General features: G+C 40.5%; 1 protein-coding gene across 6 annotated transcripts in view; it reads right to left on the minus strand.

Moving 5' to 3' along the window:
* The window catches only part of ERC2 (ELKS/RAB6-interacting/CAST family member 2), a 971230-nt gene that overhangs the window by 787684 nt on the left and 157785 nt on the right, over nt 1-25761 (minus strand). For all 6 annotated transcript variants that reach the window (XM_055383002.2, XM_055383001.2, XM_055383000.2 and 3 more), the window contains exon 3: nt 11820-12236. In XM_055383002.2, the coding sequence (XP_055238977.2) occupies nt 11820-12236 (417 nt within the window). The remainder of the gene's footprint in view (nt 1-11819; nt 12237-25761) is intronic.

The raw sequence follows: 25761 nt of genomic DNA on the forward strand, positions 1-25761 counted from the left end.
GTGAGTGGTGTAGGTGAACAAAATCATATAGTCTGAACTTAAAGTTATAGAGTCAGGAAAATAGGATAAAACTAGATAGAGGACTTGGTCAAGTGGGTCAAAAAATAAACGTTTCAATTGCATAAAAAGCCAAATGTGAGTTCAGATTTTTAACGTGTTATGCATAAATACTTGCCGCTATTTTAATATTTGCCTTGACTTGAGCTGTAGTGGGACTCTGCCTGAGGCAAGATTTTTAATAGCAATAATAAAAATACTTAATAGTACTTAGAGCAAAGCATGTGTGGTCACAATGTTTTAAAGGGGGGAAGAAAAGTTAATTTTGAACATCTGCACTACATTTCCACATGATAAAACCACTACACTCCAAAATTATTCTGAAGTTTGGTGGTGCTAGAGGCAGGGGAGGAGGAAGAGGCAGTTCATGTAGAGAAATGTTTGTTTAAAAAACAGAAAGGGAGACACAAAGGCCATTTAGAGGAAAGCAGGGATGACAACCTTTACTGTAAAATAAAACTGCCAATTAATAGTGAGAGTCCAGTAATCAAAATGTAAGGCTTATGTGTCTTCTCAGATCCATAATTATTACCTCCATAAATACTCCTGAGAATCAAATGTCTTTTATTTTCACAAAGTCCCAATCTTCCCATGTGGTATATCAGATAAAACACCACCACCAACCCCTCCTTTAGATTTCTTTTGCAGGACTTGCCTCATTTCCAGCCCTACAGTTTCTGAGAGAGAAGGAGTGCGGTTGGGGTGGGGGAGTTGGAGGCAGCTTCTCTCTCAATCTCTCCCTCCATCTGCCTGTCTCTGTCTCTATCAATCTCAATCACTCTGTCTCTCTCTCTCTCTCTCTCTCACACACACACACACACACACACACACTTATGTTTCTTTTTAGGCTCAGGGTCCCCCCCATCCCTACCTCCCCCCCAGCACATCTGCTTTCTAGTTAAATCCCCTGCAGTCAGACTCTGGGTGAAGAAGTCTCCTGATCTGGGCTGTCCTTCCTCAATAAAACCAAGTTTCAAGCAGATGGGGCTAGGAGTTACTGTCCTTGCCACAGCCCCAGGCCAGCCAGCAGAACGGATGGGTCACTCTACACCAGCAGTTCACCACCATAATTATTTTGCAATGTCTGGAGACTGTTTTGTTGCTGTCAGCACAATCTGGGGAAGAGTGTAAGTGCTAATTGCATCTAGTAAGCAAAGGTCCACTATTGGACATCCTGCAATGCACAGGACAGCCCCACACAACAATCACCTTGCCTAATCGTCAACCTTGCTGAGATTGAAAATCCCTGGGCTACACCAAGCCAGCAACATCCTAGTAACAGGCAGTCTTCCCCCAACACTAAAAATGCTCAAATGTCTCAAACAGATGCGAGAGATCTGATTGCCCTGGGGGCAGGAAGAAGGGCAGAGAGTGGTAAGGGAACTGGCTGTCCTCCTGACCAAATCCTGGCTTAGCTGAGTAAGACCACTGTCCATGGGGAAACCTGGCAGGGCCATGGCACACTAACAACTACCACATGTCAATACTGTTTAACACAACCTGCAGATATACACAGTTTCTTTTTCAGGTCAGTTCCTTCAAAGCAGCCACATTTTTTAAAGCACTAATTGTGTAGGGCTAAAAAGTGTTAATAAACACAGGTATTTAAAAAGAGAAGGAGGAGGAGGAATAGGAGGAAGCCTGTGTTTTTATTAGGTAAGGAAGTCCTAATTCTTTTGGAGTTTGAATGGCAATCTCCACTTCTCTGGTGATTCTTAAAGAAGTCTTTGTTCACAGTCCCTTTGGAATCTGCCAGGGTTCCTTCCCAAAACACACCACTCCTAAAAGAGGTGCAGACTTTCGTGATAACTGACAATACCTAATGTGTTAAGAATCAGAGATCAAAACTACAGATCTAATAACTGTGAAAGAAAAATAGGTGGCCGGGCGCGGTGGCTTACACCTGTAATCCCAGCATTTTGGGAGGCCGAGGCGGGTGGATCACCTAAGGTCGGGAGTTTGAGACCAGCCTGACCAACATGGAGAAACCTCGTCTCCACTAAAAATACAAAATTAGCCGGAACGTGGTGTCGCATGCCTGTAATCCCAGCTACTCGGGAGGCTGAGGCAGGAGAATCGCTTGAACCCAGGAAGCGGAGGTTGCAGTGAGCCAAGATTGTGCCATTGCACTCCAGCCTGGGCAACAAAAGCGAAACTCCATCTCAAAAAAAAAAAAGGCAGAAAAAAATACCGTTTCCTGATTTAAAAACCAACTTCAAAAGCTATATGTGAAAATAGTAAGATTTGATCCTCTAAATATAACTAATTGCAGACAGGCTTTTACCAAATGTCTTGATTCAAGAAACTACTTACTTATCCTTAATTCAGAAAGCTACTTACTTATTATCTAATTCAGGGGTCAGCACATTTAAAGAGCCAGATAGTAAATACTTTAGGCTTTGTGGACCAAGAGGCAAAATAAAGGGTACTATATACGTACTTATGTAATCCTTTCAAATGTAATCATTTAAAAAGGTAAAAAACATTCTTAGCTCCCAGGCCATTTAAACAAAAAAAAAAAAATGCTGCAGGCCACATTTGGCCCATAATCTATAGTTTGCCAAATCTCAATCTAAAAACGTAGCAAGTCTTTGTAATTTTTACTCATGAAGTCTCACTCACCTTTCTTTTTCCTTTTTCTACAAACAACTTATACAGAATTATATTTTTCCTTTAGTGAGAATTTAATTCATTCTTATATGTTATAGCTGCTGTAACAATAGCCACTCCTAGGAATCACCCATTAGCAGTTCACATTACCTTTTTAGCACTCTATCCGAAACACTTAAGAGACCCCTCAACCTACATGCCTAACTGGAAACCCAAATAAAGTAGCCCTTTCACATCTGAGCCAAGGTGGAAGGGAAAGTAGATTTTACCAAATTAGAAGAGCAATGAAATGCACATGTCTTAGGAGTTACAAATGCAATTTCCGTGTCTCACAATTGACACAGAAAGAAACACAAAATACTCAACAAAAACTAGATAAAAAGTAAAGTTGGTTTTGGGAGACAAAGCATTTCTTTTTGGCAGTGAGATATTCAAGAAGTTAAAAAAATTGTAAAATAAAACTAACTTTGATGAAATGGGAAAGGTCTGATTCTAAGTGCCACACATTTGTCCTTATTCTCTGCTCACAAAAATTCACCTATTTGTGAAGAATTTATGGAGGGCCAGGTGCTTTCATTTTCATGAGCCAAAAATGGAATGGGAAGACCTAGCCCTGACATTGCCTTCTACATGGCACTGTTTAATCTTCCCGCTGCTCTATGACCTCACGGATTTATAGTCCCCAATTCAACAGGCTCTGGTAAGATGTGGCAAGAAAATAAATCAGAGCCTTTTGCATTTCTTCCTTTTTCACATTTATGAGAAAATAACCTTGAGCAAGAAGCTAGAAGACCAGAATCCTAGTCTGTGGTCTACTCTGGATTACACTGAAATCCCTGGCAGCATCAAGAAGTGGTTAGGAACAAGGTACTTCAATCGGCAAGTCCAAATTTGAATGCCAGATCCATCCATCACTATGTGCTCTGAGAACCTGGGCCAGTCACATCACCTCTCAAGGCCTCAACTTCCCCACCTGAGAGGCAGAGAAACCATTGTTCCATTCAGAGTATCGATGGAAGAATTAAATGGCACTCCTTGGGAAGTGACTGGCACAGGCTGCCCTTAGTGAGTGCCCAGTAAATGTTACATGTCATCACTGCTTAATTTCTCTGAGTCTCCATGTCCTCCCAGGGTTGCCAAAAGTATCTGAGGAAATAGTTAAAATGGAATGTGTTTTATAATGGAATGTGTTTATAGGCTTTATATACCAAGCCTCCTCCACATGTAAAGTATTAATGTTTCCACTCAAGACAGGTAGGGCCTTGGTATAGCTGAGCCTGTCTCAACTACCCATTGCTGCAGCTTATGAAACATGCTAACATACTCACAGAGCCTGTGCTTGGGGTCCTTTCTCACTGCTGAGGTTTTATTTGTGGGGCATTATTTTAACAAATGATGATGATGATAAATTATGTCAGTTACCCAAAAAATATTTTTCAGAGCGCCATCACACCTAAGGTAAAGCAGGAGGATGAGGGTGAAGAGGAAGTAATCAGAGCCTCTCCCAGCATAACCTCCGGACATTCTCACTCCTCCCTGGTGCCTCCCCACACCCCCAACCCTGTCACTTTCTTTTCTCAGCAGGTTTCAAAATGCCTTGTGTCTAACGGCTTTCTGGGGCTCCACCAGTCTCTATTACCATAAAAAGCAGTTGATGATACTCATTGAAATGAAAATGGAGTAATTAGCATGTAGCATTCAAACTTAAAAGAATGCATGAGAATTTAAAGATAAGGCAAACGATGCTAAACAGAAAGGAATTTATTTTCCGTGTCATCAGAAATGTGAGGATAAAAATTATGAAAGCCTACTTTTGGATGCACTGTCAGATTACAGAGAGAGCGCTTTTCTGGAAAGATGCTTCATTGACATCCATCCTGCATGGAGTACTCGGAGAAAATGGAACTCAGTGAAAACAAAGGGAATTTGTCTCAAACTAGCATCAGTCAATGAAAATTCCACATAATCTCAAAAGAGATACCATATTCAAAATCAGATGCTTACTCGGGAAAGAGGCACAAAGGAGAAACACTCAATTCTAGTGGTTAAATACTAGTAGGAGTAAATGAAAAGGCATGCCTTAGAATGCTCACGGCCTTGGGGCGTGGTGGTTACAAATTATCAGATGTGTGTGAAAAAAATAAATAAAACTGAGCAATAGTCAGAAATGCCTTGTGTACTTGGGCAGAACGTCACAATCATTTCTTCACCCACATTCTGAACCTTGGCTGCACGGCTCCACCAAGATTTCATCAAACTCAACACATTCGAAGTCTTCCCTCAACCTTAGCTCCTCCTGCTGACAACCCTTGCCTGCCCACTGCTGTACCATATCTGCCTGCACACAGGTCTACAGCAGTTGTCTCTTCCTCCTCAAAGCTCCCAGCACTCAGTTCTTAAGTTGTCAAGGTCCTGCCTACAGGTGGAGATGACCTTTCCCTTCAACTTCCATGGCCACCACCCAGATTCACACTCTTGGTAACCTGAATAGCCACAGTATCCATCTAACTTCTCTCCCTGCTTTTGTTCTCTTCCCATCCAATCCACTGTCAACTGACCATCTTCTCTGGTCATGTCATTCTCCAGGCCAAATGCCTTCAAAGGCTCCCCAGAGCCCACAGAGTAAAGCCACTTCCCTGTGTGTGGTCCTCAGAGCCCTCAGTGATCTGAGACCAAACCATCTGCTCAGCTTTATTTCCTTCCCCCACTGAAAGGCAGAGTTTCAGCTGCTCCAAACTCACCGTGCCTCAAACTCTCTACAGTTCCCACCTCTGTGATTTGACTCAGTCATCTCCTCTCCAATCATGCTTTCCCACCAACCCCATGTGCTAAAATTCTTCCTGCCTTGAAGACTGGTTCTACCGTGGATGAAGCCAGTTGTCAGCTCTCCTACCTTTAAGCTGTACAGCATTTGGATGCCATTCAAGGCCTCTCAGTGTACCACCCCAAGAAGAAGTAGCATGCAATGGGGACAGCTACAGAGTCTAGAGTCACACTGCCCAGCTTCCACTCTTGATTGCAGCTTTTGCAGTGTGTCACTGGAGGCAATTACTTACCTCACTCTGCCTCTGTTTCCCTATCTGTGTAATACACATGATGACAACAGTATTTACTTAGCACAGGACAATACTTGATAATTATGAGCTGTTCCTCTTATTGTTCACCTGAATCTCTGAACCAGACCACAAAATTGCCACTGATACTCCCACAGCATCCTCCATAGGGATGCTCAACATATGCCCAATGATGTCCAACACATTTTAGAAAAAAATGAAAGAAGACTGCCAGTTAAAGCTACCTGCAAAGTTTCTTCTCCACTCCAAACATAGAGCAATGATGCAGAAAACATTTTTTAATGGAGCTCATACCAACCATTACGAATTCTTCTGATACTGACAAAATAAATCACAGAGTAATTCTCTAGATATTTTTAACAAATTTTTCACTCATTACAATATTTATTGAGCAGCTACTGGCAATATCTGAGGTCTGGGAATACTGATGGAATGTACTGATCAGGTAAGAAATTTACTGTATTAAAATAGGGAGCAATTGTTAAGTTCTGTAATATGTATAGGAAACAGCCCTTGTAAAAGATCGTGTATATAAAATGTTATGTTTATATGTTTGGGAATAGTTTCTGTAATTAGCTTTGTTGGTAGAAATAGAATGTATTGAATCTGTAGAGTCAGAACTAGAAATGCCTGCATCAGCAAAATCATGGCTTAGGTCAGCAGAACTAGAGACAAGCATGTATTAAGGAAGCCATGTGGTTTTGAGAAGGGGGACCGGAATGGCATTTAGAAGTTTGGGCAGAGATTATACAGGACAAGTTTGAGCCATCAGTAAAGGTCTGAAAGCTTAAGAAATTCCAGGTAATACCTTTTGCCTTGGTGGATCTCCCACTGTCCTGGGTTCAACCTGGATAAGGAGACCAGGAGACCAAGAATTCATGTTACCTCTTTCTCCTGTCTGCCCACCCCCAGCACAGAGGGAGGCCCAGGTCTCCTGGGGGTTTTGCTTGTCCTGGGTTATTAGCAACTGTGGCCTGTAAAGACTTGGGTGCTCTTCTGGCCCTGCTACCAAAGAAGGGCAAGATGCCCAAAAGGATTAACACAGGACATCAGTAGGATTAGCAGCAGAACATATACTGCTTCCCATCAAGATCTTACAGCGAGATAAGTCCAAAGACCCCTATCTCTCTTCTAAGGACCAGTCAAGAAAATAGTAAGCAGGGTAAGTATAAGAGGATCTTGGTCTATTAATCCATTTCTTTTTCTTTAATGAGATCAGTCGTGTTTCAAATACTTGATCGCTAAAACTTCTAGATGGAACAATATGTTCTTTGCAGAAAAAGCTAGAGAACAAGGTAAACGTCAAACAATGTCTTATCAAATCAACCTGCATCCAAATACATCAGACAATGCTAGTGAGTAATGCTGAGTTTCGGCCAACCCTTTGGCTCACATTAGCACATCAGTTGGAGTTCCTGGGCAATGGTTTTGGTCTTCCAAGTAAGTTGAGATCATAACCTTTTTGTTGTTGTTTCCTGCCAGACAAAGAAGTGGTTTCACACTCAGCCTTTTCCAGACCACCAAAAGACAATAAGACACTAAAGCAACCCACCCCATATGCAACTCCTGCCAACTCCAAATCTCCTGAAACAATAAGCTGAACAAGGCCAGGAGATGGGGTTTATGTGAGGTCCACCACCTCTGCCTAAGAATGAATCATAAAACCACTAGCACTCCATTCCCCAGCTTCACACTGCCTAGCCCCAACCTACACAAACTGTGCATAATGAAAATGAAATCAGGAACACACTGAACCTAAAACCTCAAGTACATTTTAAATCTTGTTTTAGATTCATCTATATTAACAGAGGTCAGGCAATTTCTTTATTCAAGCTAAGTTATTCTTACTGGTATAATGACAAAAGTGGTCAGACACATTCTTTCTACTAAAAAAAAAAAAAATACCCTGACAAAGTACATTCTAAAACTCAGTAGAGAATATGGAAATAGCTTGCAATAAACTTTGCCTTATAAAATAACTAATGAAGGAAATAACCCAGTTATTTGGCAATGGGAAACAACCATTTGTATATTATTACATATTTGGTAGGTCATTAATTAGAAGCACTTTTTATTTTCTAGCATAGCATTTTTCAAAAATGTCTTACAAAGAACACCAGTGCAACAAGAGAAAAGCAAGTCACGTAAGTTTGAGAAGCTCTGCCTTCTCTGGTCCCCTTCTTGGAAATGACTAATGCATATTTGCATATTAAAGACTGAGACTGTAACTCTGTGGAATCCCTCATTTCCCCAAGTTCACTTGGCACTGCAACCCTTTTTCTCTCATAACACATATCAACAGCCCACAAAATGGCTGTTCTGCCAAGCACAATCTGGGGAAAATTTCTTCTAGAAATGGGATGTAGGCCAGGCACGGTGGCTCACACCTGTAATCCCAGCACTTTGGAAGGCTGACGCAGGCGGATCGCTTGAGCTCAGGAGCCTAGCCTGGGCAACATGGTGAAACCCCGTCTGTACCAAAAATACAAAAAAAAAAAAAAAAAAAAATAGCCAGGCCTCATGGCACATGCCTGTAGTCCCAACTATTCAGGAGGCTGAGGTGGGAGGATCACTTGAACCTGGGAGGTAGAGGTTGCAGTAAGCCGAGACTGTGCCACTGTACTCCAACCTGGGTGACAGAGTGAGACCCCGTCCCCCACCGCCCTCCCCAAAAAAAAGAAAAGAAAAGGGACATAGTAAAATGGTTTAAGAGCTGAGACTCCAGAGTCAGGCTGATTCAAATACTAGCTTCACCATTTGTTAGCAGTGTGACATTGGGTTTGTCCCTCCGTTCCCCCAGGTAAGATGGGCAAAGTAACAGCACCTACCTCCTAGGCCATGGGCCTTTCCATCTGAGTGGAACAGTCTTCTGAGATCCTCACATGGCTGGTCCTTTTGGTTATGCAGGTCTCAGTTCATACTGTCACCCCCTCCAAGAGGCCTTCCCTGACAACCCAACATAAAATTAGCCCCACCCAGATCACTAGTGCTTCACGCTCTTCTTCATGACACGCCTCTATTTAAACCACAAAATTGTCATCTATTTTCCCCCAATAGAATGTAAGCACCATGAAGGTACATTTTGTTAATTATCATTGCTATATCCCAAAACAGATCTTCAATAAGTATTCATCCAATGAAGGAATGAATGGATGGATTAATGAATGAATGAACAGATGGATTAATGAATGAATGAATGAATGAGATGATTCAGTGTGAATCAATGTAAAGCATTCTTCATGATGCCTGACACATAAGCTGACACATACAGATGCTATTTTGAAAACTTTTGGGGAACCGTGAGTGGTTAATACACACATAATCATAATTCTCCCAATAAGTAACATTCTGACTCCACAGTGTATCCTCTTGCTGTATTAGAGGTAAACATTTCACAACATTCATTCAGAGGTGTGCCAGTAAACCGGCTTTCAGGAATGGGCAAGGGAATGGGGAAGGTAGTCCCTAAGAGTAGCATCTTCCAATTTCCGTGGTGTAAATACACCAAATATGACCAATTTCAGGCTATGTGTGGTTTAACACCAGGATCATGAGATTCCTGAGAATTTAACAAATGGCTCTCACAGGGCAGTACAACCCTTCTCATGGGAATGATCCTTTCAAGCCTTCAAGTCTTGTTTGCTGAGTTCAAGTTTAACATGAGTCTTTTATATACAGATGTATTTTCCAAATTCTCCCCCTCTTGATGAGCTAAAATAAGGGCTACCTACTCACTTTGGTCTGATGCTCAGGGAAACTAGTTGAATGTATTGGTCTGCACTTTCTGTTCTCCCTTCTGTGTGCTTTCAAACTGGTGTTTAGGGATCTAAACATGATCTATATCCACACCAGACCATTGTGAGAACCAGCCAATCTCAGAAAACCCAAGATGAATTGTGTTTAGATTCATTTAAATGGAGGCAGCCACATAAGGCACCATCTAGTAAGTGCTATCAATGAGCAGAATCTAATTGCAGAAGAATGACTCCACCCTGACCACAAGATCCCAACAAGGAGTGAGAAATGGTGCTGCAGATGGAGATTTCTCTGGCATCACAGCCTTGCTGTCCCTTGGCATCAAAATAAAACAGCAGCTTTTTCCAACTATAGTGATCCTCTATCAACTGCAGTTTTGAGATAACACAAGAAAAATTCCAAAATCCACAGTTAGTCTACATGCAAGTAACAACATGCCAGTAATTGTTGCTCTTCTTCTGTAAACTACATGAGAGGTCTATGAAGTAAGACATGGAGAAAATTACTTTCTGCTCTACTGTATTTGTTATCTATTGCTGTGTAACAAATTATCTTAAAATTGAGCAGCTTAAAACAGTACACATTTATTATCTCACAGTTTCTGTGTGTCAGGAATCAAGGCACAACTTAAGTGGTTCCTCTGCTTCACAGTCTCTCACAGCCTGCAATCAAGATGTCATCCCAGGACCTGTCCTCTTATCTGAAGCTCGACTGGGAAAGGATCCACTTCCAAGCTCACTAAATGGCTGTTACCAGGTTTCCATTCTTTGTGGCTGTTGAAATGAGTGCCTCTGTTCCTTACTGAGTGTTGGCTGGAGGCCACCCTCAGTTCCTTACCACATGGGCCTCTCCACATGGCAGCTTGCTTCATCAAAGCATGCAAGCTATGAAGGCAATAGAGTCTGCTAGTAAGATGGAAGTAACAGTCTTATGTAACCTAATCCTGGAAATAACATTGACATTCTGTTACTTTTGCCATATTCTATCATTTAGGAGCAAGTTATGAGGATCAACCAATACTCGAAGAGGATTATATAATGGTGTGAATTCCAAGCAGTAGGGATTATTGGAGGCCATCTTGGAAGTCCTCTCACCACATTCACCCTCTTGGAAGATGGATGGGAAGACCAGGCCCAACCAAAACATCTCTTTAAGCTTTTCAATATGAAACCAAGCCATGTGGTTTCCCAAGCATGTTGGTAAAGTATCATTAAAACAAAACAAGGAAGAATAAGAGTAGAGGACATTAAATTTGCAGACACAAAAGTCTTTTCCTATGTGCTAGGCAAATATAACCTACATCAGAGCAAATTCCTGGGAGCATCTGCACTTTTGCAAATCCCAACATGGAAGCCATGTCTTCTGACCAACCAAACAAGTGACTCACAAGAAGCACCACCATCTGAACAGGTATACTGCCAAGAAATCTAGTTTGGTCTAGAAGCAAATATCTTCTAGAATTTTTATTTATTGCTGTAGAATAGTTTGAAAACATATTTAATGCCATTTTATTGCTTGTTATTTTCTGTGAGATCCACGTCTCCCTATAGCAGTTTTGCCTGCATGATACTTTTAAGGTCCATATCCACCACAGTGGCAAGGAACTGCTATAAAAATTTCAAACCTTGGCAGTCACCCACATTTTTTCTAAGCTCTACCCAACCACATATTCTCAGATATACGAGCATCCCAACATTGAATGGTGGTAAAAGGCCAGAGAGACTGCCTCTGAAGGACTTCAAATGATTTAATCTACTAAGGGCAAAACACATACTCAGAAAACCTGTAATACTCTGTCCTAGACGAATGTAAATGCAGACAAAAATTATCTTAACCCTAAACACTCAAAATTGGTCTGTGCATTTTACCATTCTTTCCCATAGGCTTTACTTTCTGCAAATCTCATTCCCAATTCAGTAATAAAAATATTTAGGGTCATTGTGTTGCTAATCATATTTATTTTTTCCTTTAGAGAGATGATATTTGATAAACAACTAAACTGAATAGTACCGTACCTAAAAGACTCTGAAACCACAGCCACCTGTGGGAAAGCAATTGTTTATAAACCAACTTAGAGTTGATATGTCCTGCATATGCTTGGATCGCGGATATGTGTTGAATAATAATGGAATGCATGTGCAGTGAGCAAAGACTAATACAAAATTCCACTTTAATGGTCTTAAGCCGGCAGGAAGGTCATAAAGCAGATGACAAAGGGAATTTTGTTAAGGATGTAGATATCTTCCAACCTGTGAAAATAACTTGATAACATATTTTCACTTATAAATTAAGGCTTTGGGGAAATACAGTGAATGCTCTTACCTCTCTAAGATGTATGTTTTCCTTCTCTTTCTGATCTAAAATCACTTCCAAGTGGCTGACCTGAGACTCAGCCTCTGCCATCCGCCGCGTTCGCTCATTGTCATCCTCCAGGCTTTTGGATGGCAAGCCTTTACTTTGCAACATCTCAAGAAGTTTTTTAATTGACTCATCTCGGGCATTGAGGGTTTGTTTCTGCGTTTCAATTCTCAGCTCCATTTCCTCTAATGTCTTCCTCAAAAGGAACAGCTCCTTAGCCTGCCTGTCATGCTCAGCTTGGAGCCGCCTAAAGTTCTCCTCAGTCAGCTCGATGGTGAAGTGCTCCGCTCCTCGGTTGCCACTCTCTTGCTGGAGGAGGTGGTTGAGGTCTCTCTGGGTTCGCAGCTCATCTTGAAGGGCCTGGATTGTCAACTGTAGGTGCTGCAATGAGAAAGATGGAGCGGGAGAGGAGAAAGAAGGAAAAAAAGTCAATGAAAATGTCAAGTGCCGCTTGCTGCCACCACACTATGAAGATGGAATGTTAATCATGAGGTCCGGAGGGCCAGCCATGAATTCCTCCACGGTGACTTCAGAAGCATGGGACAGCACATGGAGAGGGGGAGATTAATTCAATGATGCTTTCTGAATGTCTTGAGAGAAGAGAAATGCACACATACACAGAAACAATAGATTAGTGTCAATCACAAGGGAAATTGTACATCTACAGAGTTTTAATTTAGGAAATGGAAAAGGTTAGAAGGAAACTTTCACAAACACACCTTCTTTATGCCCAGAATGCTCCAGACTCAGTATTCCTTGTTTCCTAAGGTATTCTTTATTGTACTATCCATTATTTCCCACGATCAATATGTGGTGATTTAAAAATGAAAATAATAGCATCCACTACAAGTAGACACAAACAAAGACTTTATTTTTTACAAATAAAGCTGTGAACAGGTTTAGTAAACAGGATTACTGCATCTGCAAGCAAAAGGGAATAAATGCAGGCACAGACAAACACACTCAAACACACAAGGAGGTGAGGCTGCACCGAGCAGAACAAACAAGCTGCAAAGAGTGGACAAACCTTGGTTCTTCTGGCATCCAGTAACTGAACAGCATGGTAAATGAAAAAAAAATGAAGCAAAAAATCAACACAAAGAAAAGTCCAGTGCAAGCAAAGGATATTTAACAGAAAGAACTTAACATAAAGTACCTTCACAGAAGAAGAAAAAAAAAGAAAAAAAATTCTAATTACAGCAAAGACCCATAAGCTACATGGAGTTTATAGCATTGACGTTTGATAGACATGGAAAAAAAAAAGAAAGACCAAACCTGAGGTTTATCCCACCTTTTGTTTTCCTAAATCTCACTGACCCAGAAACAGAAAGTCTTGAAAGTATTACTAGAGAGGGAAGCAACTGTTATTTTGGGTCACCATTTTAAGCAAAGTCAGAGTGAAAGCACCAGAGAAACAAAATAGTTATCAGATGTGAGAAAAGGCACCCGTGCTTGAAGATAGTTGGTGAATTTGGCAGCACCTTTCCCCATAGGACAAACCCCCAGGCTGGTCAGAGAAGGCAGCCACAAGCCTGAAGGCATTTCTATCCCTATGGACAAGCCAAGATGCTTCCAAGACAGCAGCTATTCATTCGCCAAACACATGATCCTGCTTGTGGAATGAACACAATGCTAAGCACAGGAATCAAGAGGGACATAAGACATAGCTCCTGCCCACAGGGAACTCACAGTATTGTAAGACATGGGGTAATACTATATCTAAGTTATATGAATATTGGAGCAGTCAACATTTTGAAATCTTTCTGAATTCCTATAGCTGACACTCAGAGGTATTGAGATCTTTCTGAGTGTGGCCTACACCCAGAAACTAGCACTGGGTGATGCACCATCTTGATTATACTGTTTCTGGGTATCCAATTCATATTCCCATTTATGAATGTCCATTGAGAAATTATTAGAGCATTCTCATCTGTATACCACAGTGCCTCTCAGGGTATTGAATGCAGAGAAAGAAACTGATATGTATTTAATGATGGAGGTTACTCATTTTTAATACAATGCTCCCCTATAAAGTGTAACATACAAAGTTGTGCAACCATCAACACAATGAATTTTTTAACATTACCTCAGAGACACCTCATGCCCTTTAGCAGTCATTCCCCATCTCCCTCCCTTTCCCCAGGCCCTGGTAACCACTGATTTACTTTCTGTCTTTATGCCTGTTATAGACCTTTCATATCAATGGTATCATGCAATAAGTGGTTTCTTTCACTTAGCATGTTTCCAAGGTTTATCCATGTGGTAGTGTGCATCTGTACTTCATTCCTTTTTATGGCTGAATAATATTCCATTGAACGAATATACCACATTTTATGTATCCATTCATCAGTTGACTCAGACACAAATATTCATAGCAGCAACATTCATATTAGTCAAAAAGTGTTAACAACCCATTTGTCAATCAACTGGTGAATGGATGAAATCTAGTATATCAATTTAATGGAATATTTTTCAGCCATAAAAAGGAATGAAGTGCTGACATACAGGATAAGATGGATAAATCTGAAAACATTATGCCATGTGAAAGAAACCAGTCACAAAAGACCACATATTGTATGATTCCACTAATAGAATGTCCAGCATAAACATATCCATAGATGGAAAATAAATTAGTGATTGCTGGGGGGTGTGGAGGAAATGGGGGGACTCTAAAGGGTATGGGGCATCTTCTGGGGTGATGAAAATGTTCTCAAGTTAGATAGGGGTGTCCTTTGCACCACTTCGTGAATATACTAAAACCAATGAATTTCACACTGTAAATGAGTGAATTGTGTGGTACATAAATTACATATCAACAAAGTTGTCACAAAAATCATGAGGTGGGACCATAAAGTAATCTAACCTTCCTCTACCAACCCGCTGTCCTTAAACCACATTAGAACAGAGTCCACAGGAGTATCTGTAGCCTTCAGCCCAGAGATGCGGCTGCAGCCAAGACTCTTGAAAGAGTGCTTTGGCAACTGTCTTTGAGGCATTTTATATATATATGTATATATATACATATATAGCTAGATAGGTAGATAGTTTTTTTGTTTTTTGTTTCTGTTTTTTTTTTTTTTTTTTTGAGACAGAGTCTCGTCCTATCGCCCAGGCTGGAGTGCAGTGGTGCAATCTTGGCTCACTGCAAGCTCCACCTCCCGGGTTCACGCCTTTCTGCTGCCTCAGCATCCCAAGTAGCTGGGATTACAGGTGCCCGCCACCATGCCCAGCTAATTTTTTTGTATTTTTAATAGAGACGGGGTTTCACAGTGTTAGTCAGGAAGGTCTCGATCTCCTGACCTCGTGATCGGCCTGCCTTGGCCACCCAAAGTGCTGGGATTACAGGCGTGAGCCACCACGCCCAGCTGATAGATTTTTTTTTTTTTTTGAGACAGAGTCTCACTCAGTCCCCAGGCTGAAGTGCAGTGGCATGATCTCGGCTCACTGTAACCTCCACCTTCTGGGTTCAAGTGATCCTCCCACCTCAGCCTCCCAAGTAGCTGGGACTATAGGTGTGCGCCACCACACTCAGCTAATTTTTGTATTTTTTGTAGAGATGAGGTATCACCATGTTGCCCAGGCTGGTCTCAAACTCTTGAGCTCAAGTGATCCACCTGCCTCAGCCTCCCAAAGGGCTGGGACTACACTTGTGAGCCACTGTGTCTGGCCATCATTTAAATATTCTTGATCATGGCAAATATTTGTCCTTTGAAGGTGGCTTGGATTTCTGAGATGATCCAAGTTTATCTGGAGTCAAACATCATGAATTGGGATGATCACAAAGGAAATGATCTTTTCTGAGCATAACCAAAAATAAGATTGGTCTTCTTAAGATTCGTAAACCAGCCAGAAGGAAATTCCAAAGAAAAACTGCCAAATGCTTTGAACAGAAACAGCAACATTGGAAAGACCACTCTGTGAGGGAGCTGCCCCTTTGAATGGACACATTCCTTATTGCCCTGATCCTTTGTCCCCACATCTACGCGGTGGGGATAATCATAATGCCTACTATAGGGTTCCTGTGGGCAATAATGAAGATAAGGTGGCAAGTGCCAGGTTTGACAGCAACGGGAGGGAGGAAGGATGGTAGAAATGAAGGAAGATAAGAAAGAAGAAAAGCAGGAAAGAAGAAAGAGAGCAGAGGAGAATGGAGGGAAAATTGGTCCATTTATCCATTCAATATACAGTTACCGAGTATCTCCCTCATACTCATGAAATACAAAAAAAAAAAAAAAAAAAAGGAAAGCAAAAGAAAAAAAAATAACCCATGTTCAAAGTCTATGTGGACAAGTAAACCAATAGGAGCAGCATTATGTCATGAGGGTTACAATAGAAGTCATAACCAGGTGGCTAGAAATGCAGAGAGGAGGGAACCCAGGCTAGGGGCATGTAGGAAAACATCCCAAACCAAGTGGCCACCAGTAAACTATGTCTTATTTGAAGGGCAAATGAGAGTCATCCCTGTGAAGAATGATGGAAAGAGAAGAGAAACTGTAAAAGCAAAGAGGTAAGGACAGACCAAATCTATTAAGAAACAGTAAAAGCAAAAATCTGTATATCATTTGTAATACCACATGCCATGCATGGTCCTAAGGTGTCTTAATCCTCAGAACCACCCTAAAAGGTAGCAACTGTTATGATCTCCACTTAATGCATAAGAAAATGGGGACACAAAGTACTTAAGAAACCTGCTCCCAGTCACCCACCTACGTAAGTGGTACAGCCACAGGTGTTCATCCAAACACTTTGACCCCAATGCCCCTGTTCAAACCACGACATCATTGGCCTCTGAATTGGGATAAATGCTTCAAGATGGCAGGAGAAAAGGATGGGGAGGGGAGAAGTAGCAAAAGCAGACATGTAGGCATTTATAACAGAAATAGAAATTCTCAAAAATAAGAATTAGCCATCTTGGCTGGGTGTGGTGGCTCACACCTGTAATCCCAGCACTTCAGGAGATCAAGATGGGAGATCACTTGAGGCCAGGAGCTCAAGACTAGCCTGGGCAACATAGAGAGACCCCATATCTATTTAAAAAGAAAGAATTAGCCATCCTAACCAGGCTGTTCCTTATTCAGAAGTGGTTATGATGGATGCTTCCAGGCTGTACATTTATTAAGAAGCAAAATCTATTTTTCAGGTAGTCACACTATTAGTCACTAAATGACTTCAGCATGATGAAGCAATCTCATAATCAGCATAAAATTTAGTGTTCAAAATTTTCTCAAATTCATGTTTATATTTTCATTTTCTTTTAATTTTTCATTTTCTTTTAGTTTTCATTTTCTTTTAATTTTAAGATATTCAAAATCAAATAGGAATCTTGTTCCTACAAAAAAGATTTTTGAGGAAAATACATACCTTGTAGATCCTTGATCATCCTTTTGCTTTACATAATTGAAGATGGGGAGGGGATGTGAAGTAATCTTATCCATCCTCCCTCTCCCCTCTTCTCTTCCCCTCCTACTCTCTTCTTTCTCATTGTTCTACTTTTTAGCAATTCAACTCAATCAAGTTTCAAAACGCATTTACCAAGCTGGGCACAGTGGCATATGCCTATAGTCCCAGCTACTTGGGAGGCTGAGAGGATCACTTGAGCCCAAGAGTTCAAGACCAGCCTGGGCAACATAGGGAGACCCTGTATCTAAAAAAAAAAAAAAAAAAAATACCAGATTTTCAGTTATGTATTTAACACAGACAATTTCAATTATAAAACATAATAAGAGAAATAATCCATAGAAATTGATAACCTTTCTGTGCCTCGGTCTCCCCATTTGTAAAAGGAGGAGAGTAGTAATTCCTACTACCTTGGAATCATTAAATTTAATGAGGATAAATCATTTAATGGGGATTAAATGAGTTAATACATATAAAGCTCTAGAAAGTACCACATGCAGAGTAAGACATCAATCAGGATAGGCTTAGGATATGCTGCAGTGACAATAGCAACAAAAAACTATATTCAGAAAGACATAAACCATCTGCTGCCAGGGAATAGGAACATTCAGAACTCAAAGAAACCTTAAAGACTGCCTTATTAACCTCATTTTATAAACAAGAAAATTGTATCCACACAGATGAAATGATAGGCTCAAGAGCAGATACACACTGACAAAGCCAGAATCTGGGTTTCTGGGATCCTGGACTCAGTCCTGGTATGTATTTCAATAACCCTAAAAGTAGACCAAAAGGGGGTAACTGTACACTTTGACTAGGAACTTTGACAACTGTACACTTTGACAATGTAGGAAATGGCCATGGTGTCTCTGACAAGGAGGATGAGAGATACCTAAGTCACTTCACTTCCATGTCACCGGGTCCTATCCAGTAGTTAAATCACATGGAATGATGCAAGGACAATTTATTTAAGACTTCTTTTCTAAGTACTCAGAATTAGACTGTGTAAATATTGGAAGACATATTCAATAAAAACTAGCTCTAAAGGACCAGGATACAATACAAGTGAACACTCTAGCAAAGCCACAGCACCTTCTCTGTGAGTGAAAGGTATGAAAAACTGCAGTTTTCAATTTCCTCCTCCAGAGGGGGTTCCTTCAAGCCAAATCATCTACCCTTTCCCAACTATGAAAACACACTTCTTTTAAGACAGTCACCCAAACTCCACTGGCATTCGTTTCATCTTGTTACCTACAGCAAGTACCTACAAACCAGAATTTGCATGACTGTATTCTAGGGCCATCTCTTTGGAATCTCCCAGGCATCACTGTGGTCTCAACTTCTGAAAGCTTCAGTCATTCTTTCTGTGGCTTCCATTCCACTGCACATCAGGACAGAGACCTTCCAATACCCACTTGCACTAGGAAAGGACATTACCAGGTGATCCAATCTCATGCCTGGGTCCCAGTCAAACTGCTGTCAACTTAGCACTTACAGCACAGCTTAGCGCTTATGGCAAAACAGCTAATTCTCCTCAAGTGCAAAGTGAGTCTGTGGTTGAATGAGGGCTCAGAAAGGTTTTTACTTGCCACCCTGTTTCTGGGATCATTCTCCAGTTGTCTGCAAATATTCAAAATTCAAAAGGCAAACTCCATTCTCCACTGTCTGCCACTGGAAAGATACCCTGGAGGAAAGTAAAGCAACTGTGACAATGGGAATCCAGGATGCTGTCTGCAGTCACTTTGCTAGGAGCACAAATAGAATTTTTTACATTTATCCTGATACTTGGCTTTTAACCCAATCCTGTTTAGCCTTTTTCCAAACTTAGTTGCATACTTTAAAGTCTCCCCTGGATAGTAAAGACTAGCCCCATCTCCAGTCCACAAAAGGGAAAAAGCTTAAAATGACTCATCTGTGCGTTAAAAATACGCAAATGGAAGGGGAGATAAATAGCTTGGTGTGTCCAATTTATTCCCAGTTTCAAACATGCAGCTCTGGGATACCATCCCAGGACAATGAAGGAGGTCATAATGACTTTCGTTTCTAGGCTTCCGGGAGACTGCATTTTCTGATAGGCCCTCCTCTACACTACAGCTAGATAAGAGCAAATATGCTTTTCAAAGCATAGTTGAGCTTACAAGGAAGTAAGGGAAATCTCCAAGGGAGGGGTTGTGGGAGAGAGCACTCTCTGGTCTCTCTTCCTCTTCATATAAGGAGCAAATGCCAATCTAAGCACTGAGCTTGAGAGAGCGAACTGGGACTCACTGAAGCGAGGGAACTGAGATTCTTCTAGCAAGCCCATATTTGCAGAAGGGGTGAATGTGGTCCTAAGTGCCCCCTGGCGCCTAACAGATGCAAATGCAAATCCTTGTAAGGGGGACAGGCAGTGGGTGGGCAAGGACTGGGAGAGGCGATTAGGCAGAGAACAAAAGCCCTCAGGAGTCCAAAAAATTCAGATTAATGAAATACAAGCTTACAATAAAAAATTACCACAGACACAAGGAAACTTCCACGAGTGATGGCCATATGCAGAATATAAGGTGTTTTTGAAATGTTTAAGAAAATAAATAAATATTTCAGCAGAAATATAGAATTGAAGAATCAGCATGGAAAAGTGACTCTCCAAAATTATCAACCAGATCTGAAAAAGAATAAAAATATACAGCAATGAAAAATAAAGTATTTAAAGTGAAACCTAACAGATGGGGTAAGAAAAAAGAGAAAACTAGTGAACAAAGACACAATGGAGATAAGCCACAAAGCAAAATGATGGTTCTTTGAAATGACTAATAAAACAAGCCTCTTCAGAAATGAGTACACATAGGAAATATTTAAAAGGTGATATGAAAATACTGTTAACTTTGGGCCAACAAATTTTGAAATGTCAAGAAAATGGACAAACGACTAGTCATATCTTACATAATCTGACTCTAGAAGAAACAGAAATCCTGAAGAGTTCTGCAGCTATTAAATAAATAGAATCAGAATTTTAAAACTCTTCCTGCAAAGAAAGCCCAGGTGATTCCAATTTGCAAAAACTTTCAGATAAATGGAAAGTCTTCATTCTGTGAGACTTGATCATCTTGACACCAAAGCTAGGCATGAACTATACAAGAAAGGTAATGTCTAGTCCAAACTTCACACTTAGACGATGAGTATTATTAGCAAGTGGAATAGAGGGATATATTAAAAAGGTAATACATCATGCCCAAGATATGTTTCTCATAGGAATTAGAGGATACTTCAGCATTAGACAAAGTATTCTATAAATAATGTTAACAGAGTAAAGATGAAAAATGATTATGATCAGCTCAAGATATAAAGTCTTAGTGTTTTCTAAAAATTGTTACAAACTAGGAATAAAGAGGAATTTCTTTAACTTATAGAGTATATGTGCTGCAAACTGACAGTATCATTCTTAATGGTAAATGTTAGAAGCATGCCCCTTAAAATGAGAAATAAAATTACGCCATTATAAGCACCACTTGTAGAATGTTGCATCAGCCTTCTCCTGGAGGCTTAAGTTAGGACAGTAAGACCAGAAAATAAGAAGAAAAAAATAATAATTCAAAAGAAGGAAAGTTCTATTATCATCAATTGTATTATGTGGTTTTCTACTTAGAAAACCCAAAAGAATCTATAAATTATTAAAAATAAGAAAGTTATTTCCTTATCAGCAGGGCACAAAAAATGTAGCCATAAAAAGAAGAGTAGTATATTTGACAATGTTAAAATTAGGAATTTCTGTTCAACAAAAGATACTATAAACAGAATGAAAAAACAATCCACAGTTGAGAGATGATGTTTGCAATACATTAAAATGACAAAAAATTATTATCAAGAATATATATAGAATTCCTATAATTCAATAAAAAAGTACCAACGGTTAATTGAAAAATGCACAAAAGAAATGAGCAGGCATTTCACAGAACAGGAAATATGATCAGCCAATAAACATGAAAAGATGTTCAATCTTATTAGTAATCAGAAAACCACATGAGCCATATGGAAGCCACAACAAGAAAGCATTTTATACCCCACTCTCTTAGCCACACACACACACACACACACACACACACACACTATAATAATCATAATAGCAGCAGCAAAAATAAATAACAATAGCAAGTACTGACAAGGATGTCGATCAATAAGAACTCCTAACACAGCTGCTGCACGTAAACTAGTGCAACAATGCAAGAACTCACCATGCATATCCTCACCCAGAAATTTTACCCTTAGGTACATACCTGAAGCCGGGATGGCAAACTATGGCCTAAGGGCCTTTTGCCTGCTTTTGTAAATAAAGTTTTATTGGAACAGAGCCATATCCATTGACATATATAGTCTTTTTTTTTTTTTTTTTTTTTTTTTTTGAGACAAAGTCTCATCTGTGGCACAGGCTGGAGTGTACTGGTGCAATCTCAGCTCACTGCATCCTCCACCTCCCGGGTTCAAGTAAGTCTCATGCCTCAGCCTCCCACGTAGCTGGGACTACAGGCATGCGCCACCATGCTGGCTAACTTTTGTATTTTTAGTAGAGACGGGGTTTCTCTGTGTTGCCCAGGCTGTTCTCGAACTCCTGACCTCAAGTGATCCTCCCGCCTCGGCCTCCGAAAGTGATGGGATTACAGGTGTGAGCCACGGCTCCCAGCCTTATATATTGTCTATTGTTACTTTTGTAATACAATTGCAAGTGAAGCAGCAGACACCATATGACCCATGAAATCTAAAATATTTACTAACTGGCACTTTACAGAAAAAGTCTGCTGGCCCCTGCCCTAAAGAAATACTTGCACATGAGCACAACAGACACATACAAGAACATTCAGTACAGCACTATTCCTAACAGCAAAAACTAGAAATAGTCCATCAACAGGAAAACAGATAAATTATGACATAAGCATGTAATGGGATGTTAGATTATTGTGCAAAAGAACAAATGACAGCTACATGCAACAGGAATTTATCTTAAAAGAATATTGAACTGAAGAAGTAAAAACAGAGAATATATACAACATCATCCCACTTAGACAAGGTTCAAGGGCATGATCATCATAACACAGAAGAAGAAATAGAAACTGAGAAGCACTCATGTGTAACATCAACAGGATGGGTAATTTTCTCAGGTGGGGCAGGGAGGCTCTCCAGGTGTTCATGTTAGTATTATATACCATAATTTACATACGTGTTCTTTTGTACTATCCAACAGCATAGAATAATCTCCTTGGATGAACTTGTGGGAGGAGTATAATATAGTGTGTAACAGCCCAGACTCTGGAGCCAGGCTGCCTGGTTCCAATCCCAGCCCTATCACTTTCAAGCTGTGTGATCTTGAGAAAGTGTCTCAGCATCTCTGAATCTCAGATTCCTCATCTGTAAAACAGGGATGCAAGACCTACCTTACGTCACAGAGTACACACAAATCATAACTTCAGTGGCAAGCATGAGCTCACAATATGCTCAGCATCACTCTCCACGTATCAGCAGAGCCTGTGCCTACAGCCATCCTCCTTCACCCTGCATGGTTGAATCAGAGGCCAGAGCCAGGGCACTGTGATACACACTGGCCCTGGGGCAGAGGTGCACTGATGGATTATCACAGGATCCAGACAGGAAGGTGGCCTACCAAGGGCAGGGGGTGTAGGATATAGTCTCATAATCATGATGTTTGGCTAGAAAATCTCTGCACATGGCTCCTAAAGTGAATTCACAAAGAACGAGAAGCCAACTTCAACACCAGCAGCACCTGACATCATCACCTACCAGGTCAACAAGAAAAATGTATATATTTTTTTGCCTTTCCAAAGTAAAGGAGCAACCTGAATCCTTGCGTCTTATCTCAATTTATCTTTCCCATGCAGTGCACAATTACAGTGTAGGGAGGAAAGTATGGGTTTTGAGCAATATTGGCTGAGAGTCTCAATTACCAGAGCTCAGTTACTGAACCTCCCCTAAGCCATAGTTTGGTCATCTGTAAACTGGGGATAATAGTGTAGACCTCACAATGTTATTCAAAGGCTTCAGTGAGACACTGTGTGTTCCTCTAGACAAGCCCTCAACAAAAGCGAGTCCTCAACTTCAAATACTGGTAACATTGGAGCCAAAATGCCAAGACCATTAACCTGGTGTACTTCTTTAACCAATCAGGCCACTGAAACATTAAGCATCCTCATGGATTTTACCAGACTGTGTTTCAATAGTGTTTCCCCAAATACGTTCCCTGGAACAGCATTCTGCAGATGTTAATACGTGTTCTGTTGGGGGAGTAGTGGAAAGGAAGGGTTCTATTGTCATGTATCATATAATCATGTATTCACTATACACACACTTGCATACACACACACACACACACACAGAATGACCCTCTCAAGGACAGTTTCTAATTTTCATAATGAAGTATAGAAGAAAGGTGAGAGGACCAGAGGGAAACTGTCTCACCAGACTGTCGGCACAAGGGAACAATTTCAGAGAGAACAGGTTTCCATTCCTCTTTGCTTACCTATAGCTAGATTGAGGGGCTGGGGGTGCAGAGAGTTTCCTTAACCTTGGATTACTCTGTCCTGTCCTCTCCATCAAAACTCACATGCCTCACATCCACCACTCACTCATCTGACAATACTGCTCCAAAGCTGCCAACACTATGTCCACTTCACAAGAGCATAAATTGGGGTGGCTTAGGGGATTTCACTGCAATCACATCATTAGCAGATACAAGCCAGTGTCTAAAATTGAGGTTTCCTCCAGCCAATTCTACAGTCTCCCCTGCTCTAAAAATACTACAGAATTTCATTTTGAACAACTCATATAAGCTCCTATATTCATTCAGTTCTGAAAGAAGTTACAATGAAAATACAAGAAACTAAGCCCTACTTGAGTTTATATAAAAAAGAAGGAAAAATACACTTTGCCTTAGCCAACGTTTATAAGAGTGACTTCCAATAGCTACTGGAGTCAGAATCTAATCCAGATCTCAGAAGTCTAAAACACAAAAAGGTAACTAGAATGAAAACATAATTATATATGTATGATGTGCATGGAACACACAATTATTTAAATAGGGAATAGCCAGATGTTTAGAATCTACTGTGTCTTATCTCCAAACATGGAAAATATGAGTTCCTGGCAGGTTTGAAAAATTGTGTGACCTTAAGCTCTTTTCCACACTATGGGGAAAAAACAAAAATGATAAAGTTTTGCACTGTAAAGCAGCTTAGGGTTTCATTGCTATGAAAACCGTCTCCAAGCTATATAAAAATATGAATTGGCTTATATCCAAAAGTCGTGAAGTTTTTTTTTTAATAAATCCATACTCCTTCTCAAGCAAGTACTTACCATAACTCTTTCAAAGAAAACAGAATCTCTTTGCAGACAACTTGGCCTGCTCTACTTCTCCTGTGACTTTATTTTCTTATTAATCACTTTCTAGTTTGTCTGTAATTAATGTGAAGGGCAGGTTCTCTGATCCCTTTCTCTGTAATCCTATGTACAGGCTGTACAACACTCTTCATGACTTCAAACCTTCCTTAGGCTGTGTCATGTGTGTGAAAAGACAAACAGCAGACCAGCTGAAAACATGTGGCCCCAGTGTGTGGTGGAAGAGTTGGCCTGCTGAGGGAGGTATAAAAAATTAATATTTAGACATATGGTCTAGCCTCTAGGCTTTCTCTTTTGGGGTAGAATACCCCAAGGAGAAGCACATATAACTAAATAAAGAATACGGATAGGTGATTTTTAGAAGCACTGGGACTCTGGGTTCCTCACCCACAGACTGTCATTGATAACTGCATAACTCACTTTGGTTGATAATATGTGATGTTTTGCCAAGATTCATAGCACTAAGAACAGTATACATGGGAAAGCCCTCTTGGCAGTTGCTTTTGTACACAAAGAGGAGTTCTGGTTTTCATTACAGACCAATACTCTAAGGTGGCACAATATTGGAATACTGCACTGAGCTTAGAGTTAAGGACTTAAGTTCTAATTCTAGTTTTGCAACTAACCAGTTACATGATCTGGGGAAAAATCACTAAACTTGTCTCAGCTTCCAAGAACAGTGGTGAAGAGTTGAGTTTTGAATCCTGGATCTACCCATGACAGCCTGTGATGCCTTGAACAAATTACTTAAGTACTCTGAGCATCAGGCTACTCATCCATAAACATGAAATAATAATTGTAACTCACTACAGGGTTCATGCAAACACCACAGGAGATGCTTACTGAGTGAGCAAACAAGTTCCCTTAAAGCATGAAGCACAGGGCTTGGCACATAATGAATGCTCCACAAATGTTAGCTATTTTCATTATTTTGAGACACTGGTGGTGGCTAGAGGCCTGGAATTAAAATTTCTGTCCTCCCTCCTCCGATTTGGGCAGGGGAAAGAAACGGGCATAATGAACACAAATCTTTGATTATCAAATAAATGCAACAGTGGGAAACAAAATGCTAAGCGCTTTGGCATTTTTTTAAATAAGAGAAAAAGGGAAATAGATGTTTTAAGACCAATTT

Source organism: Gorilla gorilla, chromosome 2 (assembly GCF_029281585.2).
Source record: "Gorilla gorilla gorilla isolate KB3781 chromosome 2, NHGRI_mGorGor1-v2.1_pri, whole genome shotgun sequence".
Lineage (NCBI taxonomy): Eukaryota > Metazoa > Chordata > Mammalia > Primates > Hominidae > Gorilla > Gorilla gorilla.